Source organism: Mobula birostris, chromosome 18 (assembly GCF_030028105.1).
Source record: "Mobula birostris isolate sMobBir1 chromosome 18, sMobBir1.hap1, whole genome shotgun sequence".
In the NCBI taxonomy this organism is placed as follows: Eukaryota; Metazoa; Chordata; class Chondrichthyes; order Myliobatiformes; family Myliobatidae; genus Mobula; species Mobula birostris.
In genome coordinates, this window is record NC_092387.1 from 61,929,407 (window position 1) to 61,952,227 (window position 22,821).

The 22,821-nt window shown below is 42.9% G+C and overlaps 1 protein-coding gene across 1 annotated transcript in view; it reads left to right on the forward strand.

Moving 5' to 3' along the window:
• synm (synemin, intermediate filament protein) overlaps nucleotides 1-22,821 on the forward strand; it is a 42,304-nt gene that overhangs the window by 3,108 nt on the left and 16,375 nt on the right. Inside the window, exon 2 of the mRNA XM_072282805.1 lies at nucleotides 16,173-17,140. Within this exon, the coding sequence (XP_072138906.1) occupies nucleotides 16,355-17,140 (786 nt within the window). The 5' untranslated portion in view covers nucleotides 16,173-16,354. The remainder of the gene's footprint in view (nucleotides 1-16,172; nucleotides 17,141-22,821) is intronic.

Below are 22,821 nucleotides of genomic sequence, written 5' to 3' on the forward strand. Positions count from 1 at the left end.
CCCTACCATCCAATGGGGACATTTATCAGGAGTGCTGAGTACGCAGGGCCCTCAGGTATTATCAAGGATCCCACCCATCCATCCAGCATCCTCTTTGACTTTTTACCATCCGGCAGGAGACTATGATGGATAAAAATAAGAACGGTCAGGATGGGAAACTGTTTCTTTCCTCATTCCATTAGGCTTCTGAACTCCCTGCTGCATCGCATTCGAAGTGTCACCAGATAATTTGCACTATAGCCTACAATATTTAATTTATGCACTTTACTTTGTTTACCTGGCACTTTGATTATGGGGGGGGGGTGCACGGTTACTACACAAACTTTTAAATTAGTCAGCTCCATCATGGGTACTATCCTCCGTATTATCCAAGACACCTTCAAGGAGCAGTGCCTTAGGAAGGTGGTGTCCATCATTAGAGATCCCAGGATATGCCCTCTTCATACTGTTACCATCGAGAAGGAGGTACAGAAGCCTGAAGGCACACACTCAGTGATTCGGGTATAGCTTCTTCCCTTATGCCATTGATTTCTAAATGGACATTGAACCCATGAACACTGCCACACTACTTTTTAAAATTTGTTTTTTTGCGCTACTTATTTTAACTTAACTATTTAATAGATGTATATATGCTTAATGTAGCTCAGTTTTTTCTCTATATTTAGTTGTACTGCTGCTGTTAAGTTAACAAATTTCATGACATATGCCAGTGATACTAAATCTGATTCTATTTATTTATGTGTAATTCATCTGTAGATTTTATCCTTACTTTCCTAAGTTATTGTGTGTTATATGTGTGTTATGTGTACTACGGTGCTTTACACCCTGGTCCGGAGGAACGTTGTCTTGTTTGACAGTATACATGTATATAGTTAAATGACAATAAATTTAACTTGACGACTTGAGTATATTGCTTGTTGGACCATTGAAGAAGGCAGCTGAAGGTTAACTGCATTCGAGTTATAGACATGGCTAGCAGGACAAGGGTGACAAATCTCCTTGCCCAAAACACTCTACCAAATGGTCATTTTATTTTAAGCACAAGAGATTCTATAGATGCTGGAAATTTTGAGGAACACACACAAAATACTAGAGGAACTCAGCAAGTCAGGTGCATCTATGGAGGGGAATAAACAGTTGATGTTTCAGGCCGAGACCCTCATCAGAACTGGAAATGAAGAGGGCAGAAGCCAGGATAATAAGGTAGGGAGAAGGGGAAGGTGAATTTTTTATTAAATTATATGATATGATATTTTTAAAGTAAATCCAGTTTTATTTCTTTCTAGATTAATTCAATTAATTAGGTTAAAATTTCCTGGCTGACTGGCAGGATTTGGATCATTAAACCTCGACTTTGGATTAAGTGTCTGTTAACATAATGCCACTGTACCTTCATTATTTAAACAACCCGTGCTTTGCCCCTGCATTCCAATGGGCCCGTTGCAAGCTTGGGTTGTATTTCGCAAATTCACTCTGCACATTGTTTCTTAGCTCATTGGGTTGACTCTGATTAGAACCAGTGCAGCAAAAGCTACTCTCATTGGCAGTTCTTCATGTGGGGGAAGGAATACAGACAGCTAGGGACAAGTTTACAAAGACAACAAGCTTTCTCTTGTAGCCACGGAGGTGTTAGATGACCTTCCGATGCATGAATATCATCCAGGTCCATGCGGAGAGGGCAGTTCCTCCTCAGACCAATTCCAGCACATCCATTTCAGAGTAATTGACTCACCTGACATGGTGAATCATGTATGACTCAGTAATTCCAGGAACAGTTTGTACTGTCATCCTTTGTGGCTTTTTCTTTTCTTTTTTCACACCCAGTTCCCCATCCCTAAGTGGTTAAAGCAATTAAGCTGGTGAACACGCACACAGGGAGACTAGTATTCAGTCAGTGCGTGTATATCAGTGAGCAAGGTTCATGGGATGGGGGATGACAGGTTGACATCATGAGACCTGAGTATTGGGCCAGCCATCCCTGGCTGGGCATCCTTTATCTATGCCTGTTGGCACCAAACCAAGCAATGCCTTTACCACAGAAAACAGGAAGAGGCTTTTCAGCCTTACTAACCTGTTCCTGACAGAACCAAGCTGTCCACATGGTTAGTGCTTATGAATCTGAATACTCAGGGGTGGTTCAAACACAGATCCAGACAACAGAAAATTAAAATACTGCAAAAGATGGAAATCTGAAATAAAAGCTGAAAGTATTAGAGACATCCTGCAGGTCAGATAGTATCTGTGCAAAGAGAAACAGAATTAATACTTCAGGTGCCCACACTGCCGGACCTGCTGAATCTTTACAGCACTTCTCTTTTGATTTCCTATCTAGACAACCTTGCAGAACCTCCTCTTGGTCTGAAGTCCAGATAACATCTAGCAAGGTACCATGTCACACTCTATAGCTGTGGATGCCTCTCTCTTTCCCCAGTCAGCTTCTCTTCCAATGACCACACACACACTTATTGATCGTGGAATTGTCCTACTCCATTAGACTAAGGCTGGAGCTCTGGTTAGGAGCAAAGGGAGTGTTGTCCTGTCAGAGAAGGTCCCTTTCAGAACCAGATATTGAAATGAGTGCCTGTTTGGTGCATGTTAAATATCTTCAAAACTGTTTTTAAGAACACAAGATTTCACCTGGTGTCCTGATTATTTATCCCTTGATCGATGTAACAAAAAGAAGTGATTGGTCTAGAGGGAACTTGCAATACTTCCATAAAGAGTGCTCCTTTGGCCGTTTTTCTCATGTTGGGACATTATAAGATGCATTGGCACAAACTTTGATATTTTCCCCAGTGAGATACAATTACAACTTTCTCCTGTTTTTGTTAAAGAATTGTAACTTCATGTTTATGTTCTATGTGCACAAATACTTAGATTGCTCTGTACGTCTGCAGTCTCTCTCCAGGATTTTGATCTTCCTAACAAGTTAAATGAGTTCGGATGTCCACACATTATATTCTGTCATTGCCCCGCTTTGTTAAGAGCTTGAAGAGGTTTCCTATGTCACCAAAGATTCCTACAGATTTCTATGGATGTACGGTGGAGAGCATCCATCACTAAGAACCCTCAGCTTCTGAGACATGCCCTCTTCTTGTTACTACCGTAGGGAGGAGGTATAGAAGCCTGAAGACCCACACTCAACAATTCAAGAACAGCTTCTTCCCCTCCACCATTAGATTTCTTAACAGTCCAGGAACACTACCTTGTTATTTCTTTATTTTATACTATTTATGGTTGTAATTTATAGTAACTTTATATATTTGTACTATACTGTTGCAAAAGAACACATTTCTCATTATGTAAATATGTGATAATAAATCTGATTCTGATTCACCTCTTCCAACCCATTCAGGCTACAGAGTAGTTATTCCACAAAGGGGGACAGAAACCTGAAGCCACATCCAATCCCCACAAAGAGCCTTGCACCCACCACCTCCACGTAATGCCAGTACCCACACAGCCAGGTGCTTTTTATCATTGGGTTCTGGTTACTGGCTTAAACATACCACAGTGTGGTCCAAATAAGTTCAATCATGCTTGTATGGTTTATTATAAATGCTGCACCTCAAACACATGAGTCAAACACCATCTGTAAAAACAGAGATCCAAATATAACCAATGCAAATGATTAATATATCTTAAGGGAGCATTGGACAAGTTCAATTTTGATTTTGAAGTGTCTGCGTGAAATCTGATGCTGGAATATTTGATTTCACTTTTTCTTTCCAAATTATTTCTCCTTATCTCTTGGAGGTGGTGACTCATGTCAGAGCTGAGCTTCTTTCAGCTGCCTGTCGTCTGATGTCCAAGCAGAATTCTTTAATGATGACTCTGAACGGTAACTTATTCTTACCTAGTTTGGGGAGGGAGTGGAAGTTCAGGAGCAGTTTGCTGGATAATTGTCAGGATCAGCAACATTAGCTCTAGATCTCAAACTCCCATTTATTGTAAACACAGGAGATTCTTCAGATGCTGGAAAACCAGAGCAATATACCCAAAATGCTGGAGGAACTCAGTAGATTAGGAAAGGAGGAGAGCTGGACACGGGGCAAGCAACCTCATCCTGTAAAATGTCAGAGCTCTAGAAATGGCAACAGAAGCTCCAAACACCTCATCTCCGAGAGAAGAAGGATCTTCACCTAGAAGACATATGGAGTCGTGTGATGAGAGCAGAAGGCACAGGGCCGATCAACCTTTGGCCCAGGACAGAGCAATCTGGTAAGCTGCTGTTGGCGGCCTTTACCCCAGTAGGGGTGACGGTCTTAAGAAGAAGAACCAGACCAACAGAGTAACGAAACAAAATGCTGGAGGAACTCCAGTAGGTGAAACTGAATCCCTTTCTTCCCACAGATGCTGCTCAACCTGCTGAGTTCCTCCAGCAGATTGTGGGTTGCTCCTGATTCCAGCATCCACAGGCTCTTGCATCCTCACATGCACAATGGGCTCATTCCATGTCATTCAGTTTATAATATCTCAGTGTCAAATTAAGATTCTTTTTTGATACTACACTAGCAATGAGTTCTCTCCTTTGATCTTATCCCCTTAATGATGGATGTCACCTTCCTAGGGCACTGTTCCTTGAAGATGTCTTGGATATTACAGAAGTTTCTACAACTTTGATCTTGTGCAGTTGCCAACCTCTCCCCCCATACCAGATGGTGATGCAGCCAGTAAGAATGCTCTCCACAGTACATTTGAAGAAGTTTTTGAGTATTTTAGATGACAAACCAAATCTCCTCAAACTCTGAGTGAAATATAGCTGTTGTCTTGCTTTCCTTATAGCTGCATCAGTATGTTGCGTCCAGGTTAGGTCCTCAGAGATATTGACACCCAGGAACTTGAGATTGCTCACTCTCCCCACTTCTGATCCCACTAAGAGGATAGGTTTGTATTCCCTCGTCCTACCCTTTCTAAAGTCCACAATCCGCTTTTTGGTCTTGCTGACATTCAGTGCAGGGTTGTTGCTGCGACACCACTCAAATAACTGGTATACCTCAGTCCTGTACGCCCTTTTGCCACTTTATCATGCTAAGTCCACATCCCAGCCCTTGGCCTGTAGCCTTGTGCATGGTACTCATCCAGGTGCTTGTTATAGAGTTGGGGGTGTGCATTGCACTCCTGTGGTCCGGGTTCCTGCTATGAACAATTCGCTCCTCTTTCTTCATCAAGGAAAAAAAATAACAATTCAGGAGTAGGGCACTAGGTGGCAGTGTACGACTGCGTAGGAGTGGGAAAATAGAATTTACAGAAGATACCGATGCAGGATTTCTTTCTATCTTCCTACCTGCTAAGTTCCTCCAGAAGATTGCGTGTTTTCTAGATAACAGCATCTGCAGTCTGTAGTGTCTCTACAGAGGTTACTGTTGGTCATCTGGTGAATCAGTGATTTTAAACTAACTGATAACGTGAGGGTACAGGAATGAAATCCTTTACATTAAATTTTGAGATAAAATATTAATAGTCACTGTAAAACTTAAACTCAATATTGTTATTTAATTAAAATTTGCAAAATTTATTTTAGATCTATTTAAATTTTAAATACTGCAATGCTTGTAAAATGACCTTAAGGTTCAGAAGAGTTAGGCCATTTGGCCCATCGAGTCAGCTCCACCATTCGATCATGGTTGATTTATTTTCACTTTGAACCCCATTCTCCTGCCTTCTCCTGTAACCTTTCATGTCCTGACTAATCGAGAATCTATCAACTTCTACTTTAAATATACCCAATGACTTGGCAACCCCAGCCGTTTGTGGCAATGAATTCCACAGATTCACCACCCTCTGGCTGAAAAAAATTCCCCCTCAACTCTTTCCTAAAGGGGCATCCTTCTATTCTGCTGTGCCCTCTGGTCCTAGACTCTCCCAATACTGGAAACCTCCTCTCCATGTCCAATCTATGTAGGCATTTCAATATTTGGTAGAAACAGTCTGCTGTTTTACAAGGGGATAAGATCAAAGGAGAGAACTCATTGCTAGTGTAGTATCAAAAAAGAATCTTAATTTGACACTGAGATATTATAAACTGAATGACATAGAATTAGCCCATTGTGCATGTGAGGATGCAAGAGCCTGTGGATGCTGGAATCAGGAGCAACCCACAATCTGCTGGAGGAACTCAGCAGGTTGAGCAGCATCTGTGGGAAGAAAGGGATTCAGTTTGACCTACTGGAGTTCCTCCAGCATTTTGTTTGTTGCTCTGTTGGTCTGGTTCTTCTTCTTAAGCCCGTCACCCCTACTGGGGTAAGGGCCGCCAACAGCAGCTTACCAGATTGCTCTGTTCTGGGCCAAGGTTGCTCTGATCGGCCCTGTGCCTTCTGCTCTCATCACACGACTCCATATGTCTTCTGGGCGAAGATCCTTCTTCTCTTGGAGATGAGGTATTTGGAGCTTCTATTGCCATTTCTAGAGCTCTGACATTTTACAGGATGAGGTTGCTTGCCCCGTGTCCAACCCTCCTCCTTTGGCAGCCGGGCTTCGGACCATCCTTGGCGGAGTTCTGTTGATCTAGTGCCATTTGGAAAATTGTTGCCCAGCCTAATTCCCCCTACCTTCAACAGGTTTGTAGCCCTGAGGTCAGGGCTCTTCAGGAGAACAAATAAAATAATGACAGGAATGGGCAATTTGCCCCGTATTCAATAAGATCATGGCAAATCTTCAACCTCAGTGCCATCTTCCTGTTCTAATCAAGTGACTCTTAATCCCCTTGTACCAAAAAAATTATCAATATAGATCTAGAATGATCTCAGAAAAAGAATCCCATTTGCCCCCATGGATAGAGATTTAGCACACTCTGTGTGGAGAGAAAATCTCCTCTGTCATGAATAGGTGACTCCCTATTTTGAGACTGATCCCTGGTTCTAGGCACTCCTGTATGCGGAGCAGATACGGGAGTGGTGGTTTGCCTGGCTGAACCCATAACAATTTTGTACATTTCAATGGGATCATCTCCTCCTTCTAAACTGGTAAGTATAGGCTTTAAAAAGTGCTGAAATTCTGAATTTCATTGCCCACTAGTATTTCTGGTACATAAACACCTGTGCATTCTTCATCAAAATCATAAAGCTGGCTTGAGGTGGGGAAAGAAATAGATGACGTGATTTTTTTCTCTTTCGTTGCCAATCTCTCAGCCTTGCTGTCAGTGCTGCTCTCCATTGAGATGTAATCTGAGAATTCAAGCAGTGGGTGGATCTAGTCTCAAGTTAAATGTTGAAGCTATACTGTTGGGAAGTTTTAGGGATGATTTATCTGCTTGGTATGTAAGTCTGGGGCCAAAGACTCTGGGTGTCTTCTTTGCTGAACTAAAATTCATTCTGTAGTGTCTTTTTTTAGACCTGTCACATCACTCTAAAACACATTACAGCTAACGAAGTAGTACTACAGAAATAGAGTCACAGAATTATAGAGCACTATAGTACAGAAACAGGCCCTTCAGCCCATTTAATCTGTGCTGAATAGTTACTCGTCTGGTCTCGTCAAAACGCATACCCCTCCCATCTATGTATGTATGTATCCGAACTTCTCTTTAAAAATTGCAGTCGGACCCGTGTCCGCTACTTCCACTGGCAGCTCATTCCACACTCGCATCAACCTCTGAGCAGAGAATTTTCCCTTAAGTATTTCAGTTTTCAATGTTAACTTACAACTTGTGGTTCTAGTCTTATCCAACATCAGTGGAGAAAATCTGTTTGCATTTACCTATCTATACACCTCATAACTTTATATACCTTTATCAAATCTCCCCTCATTCTCCTTTTTGCTCCAGAGGATAAAATTCTAACTTCTTGAACCTTTCCCTATAATTCAGGTCCTCAAGTACCAGCAACATCTTTGCAAATGTTCTCTTTACTCTTTCAATCATGTTGATATCTTTCTTGTAAGTAAGTGACCAGAAACGCACACAAAACTCCCAAGTTTGGCCTCACCAACATCTTATACAACGTCAACGTAACATCCCAACTCCTGTGCCCAATAAGATCGTAAGACATAGGATCAGAATTAGGCAATCCAGCCCATCGAGTCTGCTCCATCATTCCATCATGACTGATGTATTATTCATCTCAACCTCATTGACCTGCCTTTTCCATGCAACCTTTGATGCCCTTACTAATCAAGAACCTATCAACCTCTGCTTTAAATATATCTAATAACTTGGCCTCCACATCTGTCTGTGGTAATGGATTCCACAGATTCACTGCCCTCTGGCTAAAGAAATTCCTCCTTATCTCTGTTTTAAAGGAATGTCCTTGTATTCTGAGGCTATAGCCTCCCCTACTACGGGAGAAATCCTATCCATGTACACCCTATCTAGGCCTTTCAGTAAGGGAATGGATGTGGAAGAAGTCTGGGACTATAAACACCAGGGAACTCACCTGGACTAAAAATACAGGGGCTCTGTACAAGAAGGGACAGAGCCGACTATATTTCCTGAGGAGGCGCCGGTCATTCAACATCTGCAGTACTGTGCTTCAGATGTTCCACGACTCAGTGGTGGCCAGCATTCTATTCTAGGCTATAGTCTAATGGGACAGCAGGGTGAGAGCAGCTGATACCATGAACATCGATAAGCTCGTCAGGAAAGCTGGTTCTGTTCAGTGGGTGGAACTGGATTCCCTGGTGGTTGTGTCTGAGAGAAGGATGCTGTGGAAGCTACAGGGCATTATGGACAATCCCTCTCACCCCCTCCATGATATACTGGACAAACAGAGGAGCATCTTTAGTTGCAGACTGATTCCACTGAGATGCACCACTGATCCTTTCTCCCTGTGGCAATAAGACTCCACAACTCCCCTCCTTAAATATACCTGTATAAGTATATGCTTTTTTTGCACATCTGTATTTTGTATTATTACTTTTTAATGCATATTTTATATTTTTTCATACCTCAATGCTTACATTTTGTATTTTAAAGTATATGTTTCTGACTGAGCAACCTTGCAACAATAATTTCCTTCTGGATAAATAAAGTTTTATCTTATCCTATCTTATCAGTAGGATTCGATGAGATCCCCTCTCATTCTTCTAAGCTCCAGCGGGTACAGGCCCAGAGCCATCAAATGCTTGATTTATGAAGGCCAATGTGCCAAAAGCTCTCTTTATGGCCCTGTCTACCTCTGACACTTTTTGAAAAGAATGAAGGATCTGTATTCCCATATTTTTTGTTCTATCACCCTCCCCAGTCCCCTACCGCTCACTGTATAAGACCTACCCCGATTTTTCCTCCTAAAGTGCAACACCCCACACTTGTCTGCATTAAATTCCATCCTTCACTTTTCCAGCTGGTCTAGTTATAGGGAATGTGACTGCCAGCATGCCCAAGGCAAGCCCCAACAAATAGAATTCAGAATTCAGAATTGGGCTCACCTGCATGTATCGTGAAATTGTTGTCTTTCTGGCAGCAGCACCATACAATACATAATAATGGAAAAAAGTGTTTTTCCTTCTCTATATCTTCTCAGCTAGGACAATAGAGCTGTCAGGCAGGATAGTGCAGTGCTCTTTTTGTGGGATGTGGAAAGACAGGAGACTTCTAATATCCCTGACAATTACAACTGCGAGTTGCAACTTCTAACAAATGGCATTGAGTTGGAACTGGAACTGGATGAACTCTGGATCATTTGGGAGGTTGAAGAGATGACAGATAAGACATATAGAGAGGCAATTACACCCAAGGTGGAGGGTACAGGAAACTGGGTGACAGTCAGGAAGGGGAAAGGGATTAAGGAACCAGGGTAGAGTACTGTACCCTTGTGGCTATCCCCCTCAACAACAGGTTTATCACTTTGGATACTGTTGGGGGGTGGGGGGGGGGGTGGAAATGACCTAACAGAGGAAAGTCACAGTACAGTAGTCAGGTCTCTGGCACTGAGTCTGCTTTTGTGATTCAGAAGGGAAGGGGGTTAGAAAAGGCATACTGTAGTGATAGGGGATTCGCTAGCAAGGGGAATGGACAGGAGGTTCTGTGGGAAAGAGCGAGATTCCTGGATGGTATGTTGCCCCCTGGGTGCCAGGGTCCAGAATGTCTCAGATCAAGTCCTCAGCATTCTTAAGTGGTAGGGTGAACAGCCAGAAGTCGTGGTCCATGTCGGTACCAATGACATGGGTGGGATGAGCGATGAAGTTTCTGCACAGGGAGTTCCGGGAGTTACGTGCTAAGTTAAAGGGCAGGACCTCCAGCGTTGAGATCTCAGGATTGCTACCTATGACACGTCCTAGTGAGGCTAGAACTAAGAAAATTATACCGTTTAATATGTGACTAAGCAATTGGTGTAGGAGAGAGAGCATAAGATTTTTGGATCATTGGGCTCTCTTCCAGGGAAGATGGGACCTGTACAGAAGGGATGGTTTGCACTTGAACTGGAGGGGGACTGATTTTTAGTTGAAAGGTTTGTTAATGCTGCAGGGAGGGGATTAAACTAGAGTTGCAGGGGGATGGGAACGGGAGTGCCAGAACAGTTAGTGGAGAGGATGTGGAGGCAGATGTTGGTAAGACCTCAGACAAAATTAGGAATCAAAAGGTTGAGCATGGTGTGACAAAAGTGAAAAGGGTGACTACAGGACTGAAGGTGTTGTATATGAATGCGCTTAGTTTATGGAATAAGCTAGATGAACTTGCAGCACAATGATGTTGTAGGCATCACTGAATCATGGCTGAAATATTATAGCTGAGAGCTTAATTGTCCAAGGATACACATTGTATCGAAAGGATAGGCAGGAAGGCAAGTGATTATAATATGATCGAACTCATCCTGAAATTTGTGAAGGAGAAGTCAGATGTATCAGTATTACAGTGGAGTAAAGGGAATTACAGAGGCATGAGAAAGATGTTGGCCAGAATTGATTGGAAAAGAACACTGGCAGGGATGATGGCAGAGCAGCAATGGCTGGAATTTTTGGAAACAATTTAAAAGGCTTAGGATACAGTACCAAAAAAAAAACTCCCCCCGGGAAGTTTTCGTGTTTTATTGTTTTACAATATTGAATCTCAGTGGATTTAATTTGGCTTTTTTGACGCTGATCAACAGAAAAAGATTCTTCTGTGTCAAAGTGAAAACAGATCTCTACAAAGTGATCTAAACTAATTACAAATACAAAACACAAAATAATTGATTGCATAAGTATTCACCCATTTTAATATGGCATACCAAATCATCACTGGTGCAGCCACTTGTTTTAGAAGTCACATAATTTGTTAGATGGATATCGGTTTTTGGAGATCTGTGTGCAGTCAAGGTGTGTCAATTGATTGTAGTAAAAAATATACCTGTACCTGAAAGGTCCAACTGCTGGTGAGTCAGGTTCCTAGCAAAAATAACACTATGAAGACAAAAGAACAGTCTAAGCAACTCCACAAAAAAGGTTATTGAAAGGCACAAGTCTGGAGATAGATAAAAGAAAATTTCCAAGTCACTGAATATCCCTTGGAGTACAGTTAAGTCAATCATCAAGAAGTGGAAAGAATATGGCACAGCTGTAAATCTTCCTAGAGCAGGCCTTCCTCAAAAACTGAGTGACCATGCAAGACGGGGACTAGTGAGGGAGGTCACCAAGAGACCTATGAGAACTCTGGAGCAGTTACAAGTTTCAGAGGCTGAGATGGGAGACTGCACATACTACAAATGTTTCCCGGGTGCTTCACCAGTCGTAGCTTTAGAGGAGAGTGGCAAAGAGGGAGCCACTGTTGAAAAAAACTCTCCGAAAATCTCAGCTACAGTTTGCCAGAAGGCATGCAGGAGACTCTGAAGTCAGCTGGAAGTAGGTTCTATGGTCTGATGAAACCAAAATTAAGCTGTTTGGCCATCAGACTAAACACTATGTTTAGCAGAAGCCAAACACTGCACATAATCAAAAACACATGATCCCTACCGGGAAGATGGTGGGGATGCTTCACTGCAGCAGGCCCTGGAAGGCTTGTGAAGGTAGAAGGTAAAATGAATGCAGCAAAATACAGAGAATTCCTGGAGGAAAACCTGATGCAGTCTGCAAAGAGAACTGTGACTTGGGGAGATTTATTTTCCAGCAAGACAATGACCCCAAGCATAAAGCTAAAGCTACACAGGAATGGGTTAAAAACAACAAAGTTAATGTCCTGGGGGGGGGGGGAGCCAAGTCAGAGCCCAGACCTCAATGCAATCGAGAATTTGTGGTTGGACTTGAAAAGGGCTGTTCACTTATGATCCCCATGCAATCTGACAGAACTTGAACAGTTTTGTAAAGAAGAATGGGGAAAAATTGCAGTGACCAGATGTGCAAATCTGATAGAGATCTATCTACACAGACTCAAGACTGTAATTGCTGCCAAAGGTGCATCTACTAAATAACTTGAAGGGGTGAATACTTGTGCAATCAATTATTTTGTGTTTTATACTTGTAATTAATTTAGATCACTTTGTAGAGATCTGTTTTCACTTTGACACAAAAGAGTATTTTTCTGTTGATCAAAAAAGAGAAATTAAATCTACAGTGATGCAATGTTGTAAAACAATAAAACATGAAAACTGCCAAGGAGGGGTGAATACCTTTTATAGGCACTTTTATACATCCCAAAGAGGAAGAAGTATTCTAAAGGAAAAGTGACACAACCGTGGCTAACAACAGAAGTCAAAGCCAACATAAAGAGCATATAATAGAGCAAAAATAGTGGGAAGTTAGAGGATTGGGAAGCTTTTAAAAACCAACAAAAGGCAACTAAAAAGTCATTAAGAAGGTAAAGATGGAATATGAAAGTAAACTAGCCAGTAATATTAAATAGAACACCAAAAGTTCCTTCAGTGTAAAATAGAGGTGAGAGTGGATATCAGACTACTGGAAAATGATGCCGGAGAGGTAGTAATTGGGGACAACGAAATGGGGGGATGAACTGAATAAATATTTTTTGCATCAGTTCTCACTGTGGAAGACACTAACAGGATAGTGGAAGTTCCAGGTGTCAGGGGGCATGAAGTGTGTGAAGTTACCATTAATAGGGAGAATGTTCTTGGGAAACTGAAAGGTCTTAAGGTAGGTAAGTCACCTGGACCAGATGGTGTACACCCCAGGGTTCTGAAGGAGCTGACTGAAGAGATTGTGGAGGCTATAGTAATGGTCTTTCAAGAATGACTAGATTCTGGAATAGTTCCGGAAGACTGGAAAATTGTAAATGTCACTCCATTCTTCAAGAAGGGAGAGAGGCAGAAGAAAGAAAACTATATTCTGACCACATTGGTGGGGAAGATGTTGGAGTCGAATATTAAGGATGAAGTCTTGAGGTACTTGGAGGCATATGATCAAATAAGCCATAAGCAGCATGGTTTCCTCAGGGAAAAATCTTGCCTGACAAATCTGTTGGGATTCTTTGAAGAAATAACAAGCAGCATAGACAAAGGAGAATCAGTTGATGTTATGTACTTAGATTTTCCGGCCTTAGACAAGGTGCCACACCTGAAGCTGCTTAACGATTTATGAGCCCATGGTATTACAGGGAAGATTCCAGCATAGATGAAGCTGTGGGTGATTGGCAGGAGGCAAAGAGTGGGAATAAAGGGAGCCTTTTCTCTGGCTGTCAGTGACTAGTGGTGTTCCACAGGGGTCTGAATTGGAGCCAATTCTTTTTACGTCCTATGTCAGTGATTTGGATGATAGCATTGATGGCTTTGTTGAAAAATTTGCAGACGATATGAAGATAGTTGGAGGGGTAGGTAGTCTTGAGAAAGTGGAGAGGCTACTGAAGGACTTACTCATATTAGGAAAATAGGCAAAGAAATGGCAGATGGAATACAGTGTTGAGAAGTGTTTGGTCATGCACTTTGGTAGAACAAAGGGTTGACTATTTTCTAAGTGGAGAGAAAATACAAAAAACTGAGGTGGAAAGAGACTTGGGCGTTCCTGTGAAGGATTCCTTAAAGGTTAATTTACAGATTGAGTCTGTGTTGAGGAAGGCAAATGCAATGTTAGCATTCATTTCAAGAGGACTAGAATATAAAAGCAAGGATGTAATGTTGGGACTTTATAAAGCACTGGTGAGGCCTCACTTAGAGTACTGTGAGCAGGTTTGGACCCCTTATCTTAGAAAGGATGTGCTGAAATTGAGAGGGTTCAAAGGAGTTTCATGAAAAGGTCTTGTTGTATGAAGAGTATTTGATGGCTCCGAGTCTGTATTCACTAGTATGCAGAAGAATGGGGGGTGACATCATTGAAACCTATTGAATGGTGAAAGGCCTTGATAGAGTGGATGTGGAGAGGATGTTTCCTATGGTGGGAGAGTCTAAGACCAGAGCACACAGCCTCAGAACAGAGGGCTGTCCTTTTAGAACGGAGATGAGGAGAAATTTCTTTAGCCAGGGAGTGGAGAATCTGTGGAATTCTTTGCCACGGGCAGCCGTAGAAGCCAAGCCTTTATGTATATTTAAGGCAGAGGGTGATATATTCTATGGCATGAAGGGATATGGGGAGAAGGCAGGAGACTGGAGCTGAGAAGAAACTTGGATCAGCCATGATGAAATGGCAGAGAAGAAGGCACGATGGGCCAAATGGCCTAATTCTATTCCTGTATCTTATGATCTTATGACCTTAGTGATGGGGGTTTTTGATGATGGACTCTGCCCTTTTGAGGCATCGCTCCCTGAATACGTCCTGGATACTAAGGAGGTTAGTACCCATGCTGGAGCTGACTAAGTTTACATCTGTCTGTAACATTGAAATAATTACTTGCTCCTGGCATAGGCCAACTATCCAGTAACTCTGGTAGTGGAAAAGGAACTGGTGCCCCTCATGGGTTGGGGAGTTAAATAAAACAGCATTGGATTCATTGAATACAAAGGAGCATCATGTGAACAATGTTTATTAAATAATAACTAATGAAGCAATTGTTACTTTATATTATATTTGTTTCAGTAAGGTGTATAGAGTAGGTCCTATCCAATTACGATTAGCATCTTTTAAACTGTAAGAGAATATGAAATAAATTTTCTAATATTAATTTTCAATTCATAGCTAAATGGGTGAATAAAAATTACGATGTTTTCATGGGAGGGGAACAATAAACTAGAGGCCATGAGATGTGAAGGATTTAGAAAGGAATTGAGGGGCAACTTCCAAACACAGACGGTGGTGAGTATATGGACTGAGCTGCCAGAGAATGCAGTTGAGGCAGGAACAATAACAACATTCAAAAGACATTTAGATAAATATGTGGATAGGAACGGTTTAGATGGAAATGGGTCAAACCTGTGCAAATGGGATTAGCTTGCTGGGCCCCATGATTGCCATGGATGAGATGGGCTGAAGGGCCGGTTTTCTTGCTGTATTACACTACGACTCTAAATAACTTTCAGCCATAGTTTAAAAATATTTTTATTAAAAACATATTTTCACGCATGCACATTAAGCATAGAAAATACTTTAACATAATGACCAAAACTTGAATTTGTGCCAGCATGCAATAAATGCTGTGGCCAATTTTTGGTCCTGATCTGCCATCAATGGTGGCTGAGTGACAATTATTGCCGTGTACACCATTATCAGAGGGAAGAGAGAAACCCTTCAGCCCATGATGTTGTATGACTCTTAAACCTACTCCAAGATCAAGCTAACCCTTCCCTTCCCTCTCTCATAACCCTCTATTTTTCTTTCATCCATATGCCTATCTATGAGTCTCTTAAATGTACCTAATGTATTTGTCTCTACCAGCACCACTGGCAAGGCGTTCCATGCACCCACGACTCTCTGTGTTTAAAAAAAACTTGCCTCTGATATCCCCTCTGTACATTCTTCCAATCACCTTAAAATTATGCCCTCTTATGTTAGCTATTTCCACCCTGGGAAACATGCATAGCTATGCACTGTGCAGCACACTTCAGAGAGTCAGTATGGAGTTGGAAATTTCCATCTCTGAACAAGAATTGCTAAATGAGGGGCACAATTCTCCTTAAATCTGTTCTGACACTCTGCTGGAAAGTCTGTGTGTATATAAAGTTCCTGCACTTTGTGGGTGCGAGATTCACTTGGGCATATTATTCAGGCAGATCCCCAGCAGTGAAATTTCATTTGGGCAATTCCAGCATATTTCCGTTCCGCTGATGGGGTTAAAATGATACTTCTGTCCACAAGAGGTCAGGACTGCAGTGGAGCCTGTCTGAGTTGTTAGTGAGTTAAAGCGTTCGAATGACTCATTGTCTGTACCGCCCCCTTTATAGCTGAGACCACCCGTCAACACTGGAAGGGATAAGAGAGAGACAGACGCACCGACTCACTCACAAGGGGGGAAGTCTGCCTCCCTCTCCATGACTGGATAAGAAGCTTTCACAACGTGCAGAGGTGCCTCCAGCCTGAGTAAGGGATCCATACCAAGGGGCCAGGACTAGCACAAGCTGGCAAAATGTTCCCTTTCAGATCCACGATTCTTCACGAAAAATCTCAGCTCCACGAGCTGAACTCCCGACTGGAGTCGTACCTGGCCGGGGTCCGAGAGCTGGAGAAAGAAAATGAAATGATCACCACCGAGATCCGGCGTTTGAGGCAGGCGGGGAGGACGGAGGAGAGTCACCCCTCTGCGGGGGAGGTCCACGAGATGCGGTGGCAACTAGAAGAGCTGGCGGTGGAGAAGGCGAGAGCTGAAATGCAGCGGCGTAATCTGCAGCAAGAGATCGAGGAGCTAAGAAACTGCTACGCTGCGGAGAAAACCCTTCATAAAAACACAAGGCAAGAGGTGGAGGCACATCAGAGAACTCTTCAACAGATTGAAGGAACCAACGCTTCTCTAGAGGACATTATCTTCCAGCTGCAGGCAGAATATCAAACACTGAAAGCTCAGCACGAACAAGCAAAGTGGGGAGCAGCAGAGGAGGTGAGGAGAGCCAGAAACATCCTGGTTACCCAGAGCTACCCCACCACCCATGTGGACTTTGAAAACCATTCCCTTGCCTTTTCAGAAATATGGCAGGAAAACTTTGAAGTGTACAGGAATAAAATCGAGGAGCTTGAAGCTGCAGTACAGGAAGATAAAGGGAGAAGTGAAGATTTAAACAGGGAGAATCTGCTCTTGATTAGTGAGATAGAAGCCCTGAAGAAAGACCTTGAAGATCAGTTTATTCTGCAAAGTCAGCTGGAACAGGACTTCTTAACATTTCAGCAGAGGCATGGCATGGAGATGGAGGACTATCAGGTGAGTATAATTGGGAGAATTGTTTTTTGCATGTTAAAGAAATAAAACAGTACAGGACCTTCAGCCCACAAAGTTGTGTGTCTCTTAAAACTACTCCAACGCTTCCCTTCCATATAGCCCTCCATTTTTCTTTCATCCATGTACCCATCTGAGTCTCTTAAAAGTCCCTAATGTATCTGTCTCTACCACACCCCTAGTGGGGCATTTCGCGCACCCACCATTCTCTGTTTAAAAACCTTGCCTCTGACATCCCCTCTATACTTCCCTCCAATCACCTTAAAGTTATGCCCCCTTGAATTTGCCATTTCTGCCCTGGGAAAAATGCATGGCTTTCCACTCTATCTATGCTTCTTATCATTTTGAACACCTCTGTCAAGTTATCTCTCATCCTCCTTTGCTCCACATAGAAAAGCCCTAGCTCATTCAACATATGCTCATAAAGAATGCTCTCTATTCCAGGCAGCACACTGGTAAATCTCGTCTGTACCCCCCTAAAGCTTCTACGTCCTTCCCATAATGAGGCAACCAGAAATGAACATAATGCTCCAAGTGTGGTCTAACCAAAGTTTTATAGGTTAAAGATGAGCTTTATTTGTCACATGTACTCCGAAACTTCGAGCTACAACATTACCTTATGGCTCTTGCACTCATTCCATCGACTAATGAAGCTCAACACACCATACACCTTCTTAAACACCCTATCAACTTGCACTGCAACTTTGAGGGGTCCAAGATCCTTCTGTTCCTCCACACAGCCAAGAATAGAGGTGGGTGCAGCTGTGTGATGCTGCAGCCATTCCTGTCCACTTCTGCTACACCTGCTTTTCACAATCTCAGGAAGTCCCAACGTCCTTCACACCCATTGAAGCACAGCCCCAGCGGTGATGAGAGAAGTGCTGCAGCTGTTCCATGCACAGCAAGCTCCCACAAACAGCAGTAACACAATCTGATCAACCAGAGAACCAGGGGTAATTTTGCTTCTGAATGTGGTCATGGCCTGTAAGCTGCAGAGAATTGCAAACTCTGCCAGCTTCATCATGGCACTAGCCTCCACAGCATCAAACAAATCTTCAAAAGGCGATGCCTCACAGAGGCGGCGGACATCACCCAGGCCACGGTCTCTTCGTATTACTATCATCAGAGAGGGGGTACAGGAGCCTGAAGGCACACATTAAACATTTTAGGAACTGCTTCTTTCCCTCCAACATCAGATTTCTGAATGGACAATGAACCAACCCATGAACACTACCTCACTGTTTTTGCCCTCTTTTTGCACTAATTTGATTTTTAATATATACTTCTTATTGTAATTTATAGATTTTTTAAATGTATTGCGCTATACTGCTCTGCAAAACCACAAAGTTCAGGACCTATGTCATGACAATAAACCTGATTCTAAAGAGCTGATGGTATAATAGTTAAAAACCATTGTTAAAAAGTCAGGACCTATGGGAGTTCAGTACTTCTTCAGCACTGCCCACAAGTGCTAGCCTAGGTTATGAGGTGTGACACAACCCTCTGGCTCAGAACTGGTTTGACATCTGGAATTTTCATAGGGAGTCTCCATGACCATCATCCACCGGTTTGCACGAATCCCATTTGTTACCTTCCCTACATTTTCAACATCCTCCTTTCCTAGAGATGAGTCATTTCTGCCCCTGCCTCCGCAGCACACGTCAGCGAATACAACAGGGATCAGGTATCAAACTGCTCCTGCTTTCATCCAGAATTTCTGTTCTTTTGCCGTTGGCACCAGTATCCTGCTAAGGGAAAGCTGAGAGGCGTACTTGAAAATTGTTTGTGCAAAGTGTTGAAGTTGTGCCCTGCAGACCCAAACTTAGTGCCAGTGTTTACTGATGTTTGCAGCTGGGTAACCACTTAGCAGTCAGCACGTCTTCCAGGGGAGTGAGAATGGCTGCAAAGTCTGCTTCTTCGTTTCCTGCCTCTTACCTGAAAATGCTGACTCTTGCCTGGGTACATTTCCCCAGCACCTCCCTGCCAGCTGCCCTCAGGGCTAGGCTGGGTGTCTGAGCAGACACTGGTTCTTGGTAGGTGGTGTGGCTAAAACATGAGGGGAGGCGATTGAAAGAGGATGAGAGTGGGAGAGAGTGGTGGGGGGGGGAAGGGAGGGAGGAAGGGGGAGAGAGTGAGAGAGACTGACCATATCTGTCACATGTACACTGATCATCGAAACATACTGTGAAATTCATTGTGTCAATGACCAACAAAGTCCGAGGATATTTTGGGAGTAGCCTGCTGGTATTTCCATGCATCTCGTGACAGTGTGGCATGCCCACAACTTTCTAACCCCAACCATCTGTCTTTGGAATGTGGGAGGGGAAAAACGAGCACCCAGAGTCATGGGCAGAATGTACAGACTTCTCACATACAGTGGCGGGAATTGAATCCTGATCACTGGTACAGTAAAGTGTACTGCTAAGTGCTACCATGTCAGCAAGGAGAGATGAGAGTGCGTAGTAGTTCCCAGGCCATCAGCCCTGTTCTTCTCCTGGGCAACTGAGATTTATCAGCCTGTTAGCAACATCAATATCACATTTTCACACCCAAGCACAGGTGTCTGTGGCTTTAGGTCACAACACTAAGTCTGCCTCTTTGTGCTTCCAAAAGTGATGCCTGACTCTGTCCTACCTTGATCCACTTACTGCTAAACCCCTCAGTTTTCCCTCGCTGCCTGAGAGCTTGGCTATCCAACCCACTTCTGGCCCACTGCTTAACCAGGTTTGGTCATCTAAAACTCTGCCGTCCATGCCCTAACTCATGAAGTCCCATCCGCCCATCACCCTTATGTCAACTGGCTCGTAACTCCTGGATAAGCATTAAAATTCTCCTCCTCTTCGCTTTCATGGTTTCTTCCCTCTTATCCCTCAAATTCCTCCAACTTCCTCCAATTCTGACCTCCTGACCATGCCTGAATTTAATCACTCCACTCCTGTGTCCTGTGCCTTCTGCTGACCACACTCCAATTTATGGAATACTTCTCCACCTTTCCTCTTCTTCAACTAAGTTTGGAATCAGAATCAGGTTTATTATCACCGGCATTTAACGTGAAATTTATTAACTTAGCAGCAGCAGTTCAAAGCAATACATAATCTAGCAGAGAGAGAAAAAATAAATAAAATAAAGCATAATAATAAATAAACAAGTAAATCAGTTATGTATATTGAATTGATTTTAAAAAATGTGCAAAAACAGAAATACTGTATATTTTTTAAAAAAGTGGCATCCAAAGCTTTAGTGTCCATTTAGGAATTGAACGGCAAAGGGGAAGAAGCTGTTCCTGAATCGCTGAGTTATTGTTCATTTGCCCTAATATATTTCCAGGTGGAAAAGTGTCAGTCTTTTTCTTATCTCTAGTGTGACATTATGTTAAACTTGCTGAAAGATATAAATATTGATTGGGAGACTGGCAGAGAAACCATTCCCAGCTGATGTCTATCAAAGTTCAAAGTAAATTTATTATCAAAATACATACGTGTCACTATATCCAACAATGAGATTCATTTTCTTGCGGGCAATCACAGTAAATACAAGAAACAAAATAAAATCAGTGAAAGACCGCACCCAACAAGAACAACAACCAAAGTGCAAAAAAAAACCCAACAAATTCTGCAAATACAAAAAGAAAGAGAAGAAAACAAGAAATAATAATACTAAATAAATACCTAAAAATATTGAGAACATAGGATGAAGAGTCCTTGAAGGTGAGTCCATTGATTGTGGTAACTGTTCAATGATGGGGTGAGTAAAGTTAACACCTCTGCTCAAGAGCTTGATGGTTGAGGGATAATAACTGCTCCAGAGCCCGGTGGTGCATTTCATGAGGCTCTTGTACCTTCTTCCTGATGGCAGCAGAGAGCATGGCCTGGATGGTGGAGTTGATGATGGCATGAATATTGAGTTCTCTAACTTCTGTTAATGCCCCACTTCCCCTTCGTACTCTATCCCTCATTTATTTATTTATTTGTTTCTCTCTCTCTCTCTCTCTCTCTCTCTCTCTCCTTTTTCTCCCTCTGTCCCTCTCACTATAACTCCTTGCCCATCCTCTGGGCTCCTCTCCCTCTTTCTTTCTCCTTAGGCCTCCTGTCCCATGATCCTCTCCCTTCTCCAGCCTCGTATCCCTTTTGCCAATCACCTGTCCAGCTCTTGGCTCCATCCCTCCCCCTCCTGTCTTCTCCTATCATTTCGGATCTCCCCCTCCCCCTCCCACTTTCAAATCTCTTACCATCTCTTCTTTCAGTTAGTCCTGACGAAAGGTCTTGGCCCGAAACGGCGACTGTACCTCTTCCTAGAGATGCTGCCTGGCCTGCTGCGTTCACCAGCATTCTTTGTGTGTGCTGCTTGAATTTCCAGCATCCGCGGATTTCCTCGTGTTTGAGTTGATGATGGATGCTGCTTTCCTGCGACAGCACTCCATATACACGTGGCTTTACCCGTGGTGGACTGGATCTTACCCACTACTATTTTGTACACTTTTCCATACAAAGGCATTGGTGTTTCTACACCAGGATGTGTTGCGGCCAGTCAATATACTCATCAACTGTTGCTACTCAGTGGAGAGTTGGACCAATTTCTATTTCTAGATCCACCAGCCCTCAAAACAAGAATCTTGAGTAATAATCCTATCTGTGCTGAACACAGGCAGAGACTCTTCCTGATATGCTTGTTATCATAAGGCTTATCATATGAGGAGAGCTTGATGACTCGGGCCTGCACTTGTTGGAATTTAGAAGAATGAGGAGGGGATCTTATTAAAACCTATAGATTGTTGAAAGGCCTTGATAGAGTGGATGTGGAGAGAATGTTTCCTATAGTGGGGGAGTCTAGGACCAGAGGGCACAACTTCAGGATAGAGGGGTCTCCATTTAGAACAGAGATGAGGAGGAATTTCTTTAGCCAGAGGGTGGTGAATCTGTAGAAACCATTGCTGGCTATGGCAGCCAGGTCATTGGATGTATTTAAGGCACAGGTTGACAGATTCTTGATAAGTCAGGGTATAAAAGGTTATAGGGAGAAGGCAGGAGAATGGGGTTGACAGGGAAATGGATCCACCATGATCAAATGGCAAAACAGACTTTATGGGTCAAATGGCCTAATTCTGCTCCTATGTCTTATGGTCTTAAATTTGTTGTGTAAATTCAAGTCCTTTGTCAGATGGGGTGGAATGAATTTGCTTTCACCAAGCTGTTCAAGCCACTGAGCTCCTCCAGCAGATTGTTTGCTGCTTGTCTATAGAAAGGAATAAAGAATCGACGTTTCGGGCTGAGACCCTTCACCAGGGCTCGAGTTAGAAACATAGAAATATAGAAAACCTACAGCACAATACAGGGCCTTCGGCCCACAAAGCTGTGCTGAATATGTCCCTACCTTAGAACTATCTAGGCTTTACCCATAGCCCTCTACTTTTCTAAGCTCCATGTAGCCATCCAGGAGTCTTTCTCTTAAAAAACTCTATTGTTTCTGCCTCCACCGCCGCCGCTGGCAGCCCATTCCATGCACTCACCACTCTCTGTGTAAAAAACTTACCCCTGACATCTCCTCTGTACCTACTCCCAAGCACCTTAAAACGATGCCCTCTCATGCTAGCCATGACTATCCACATGATCAATGCCTCTCATTATCTTGTACACCTCTATCAGGTCACCTCTCATCCTCTGTCACTC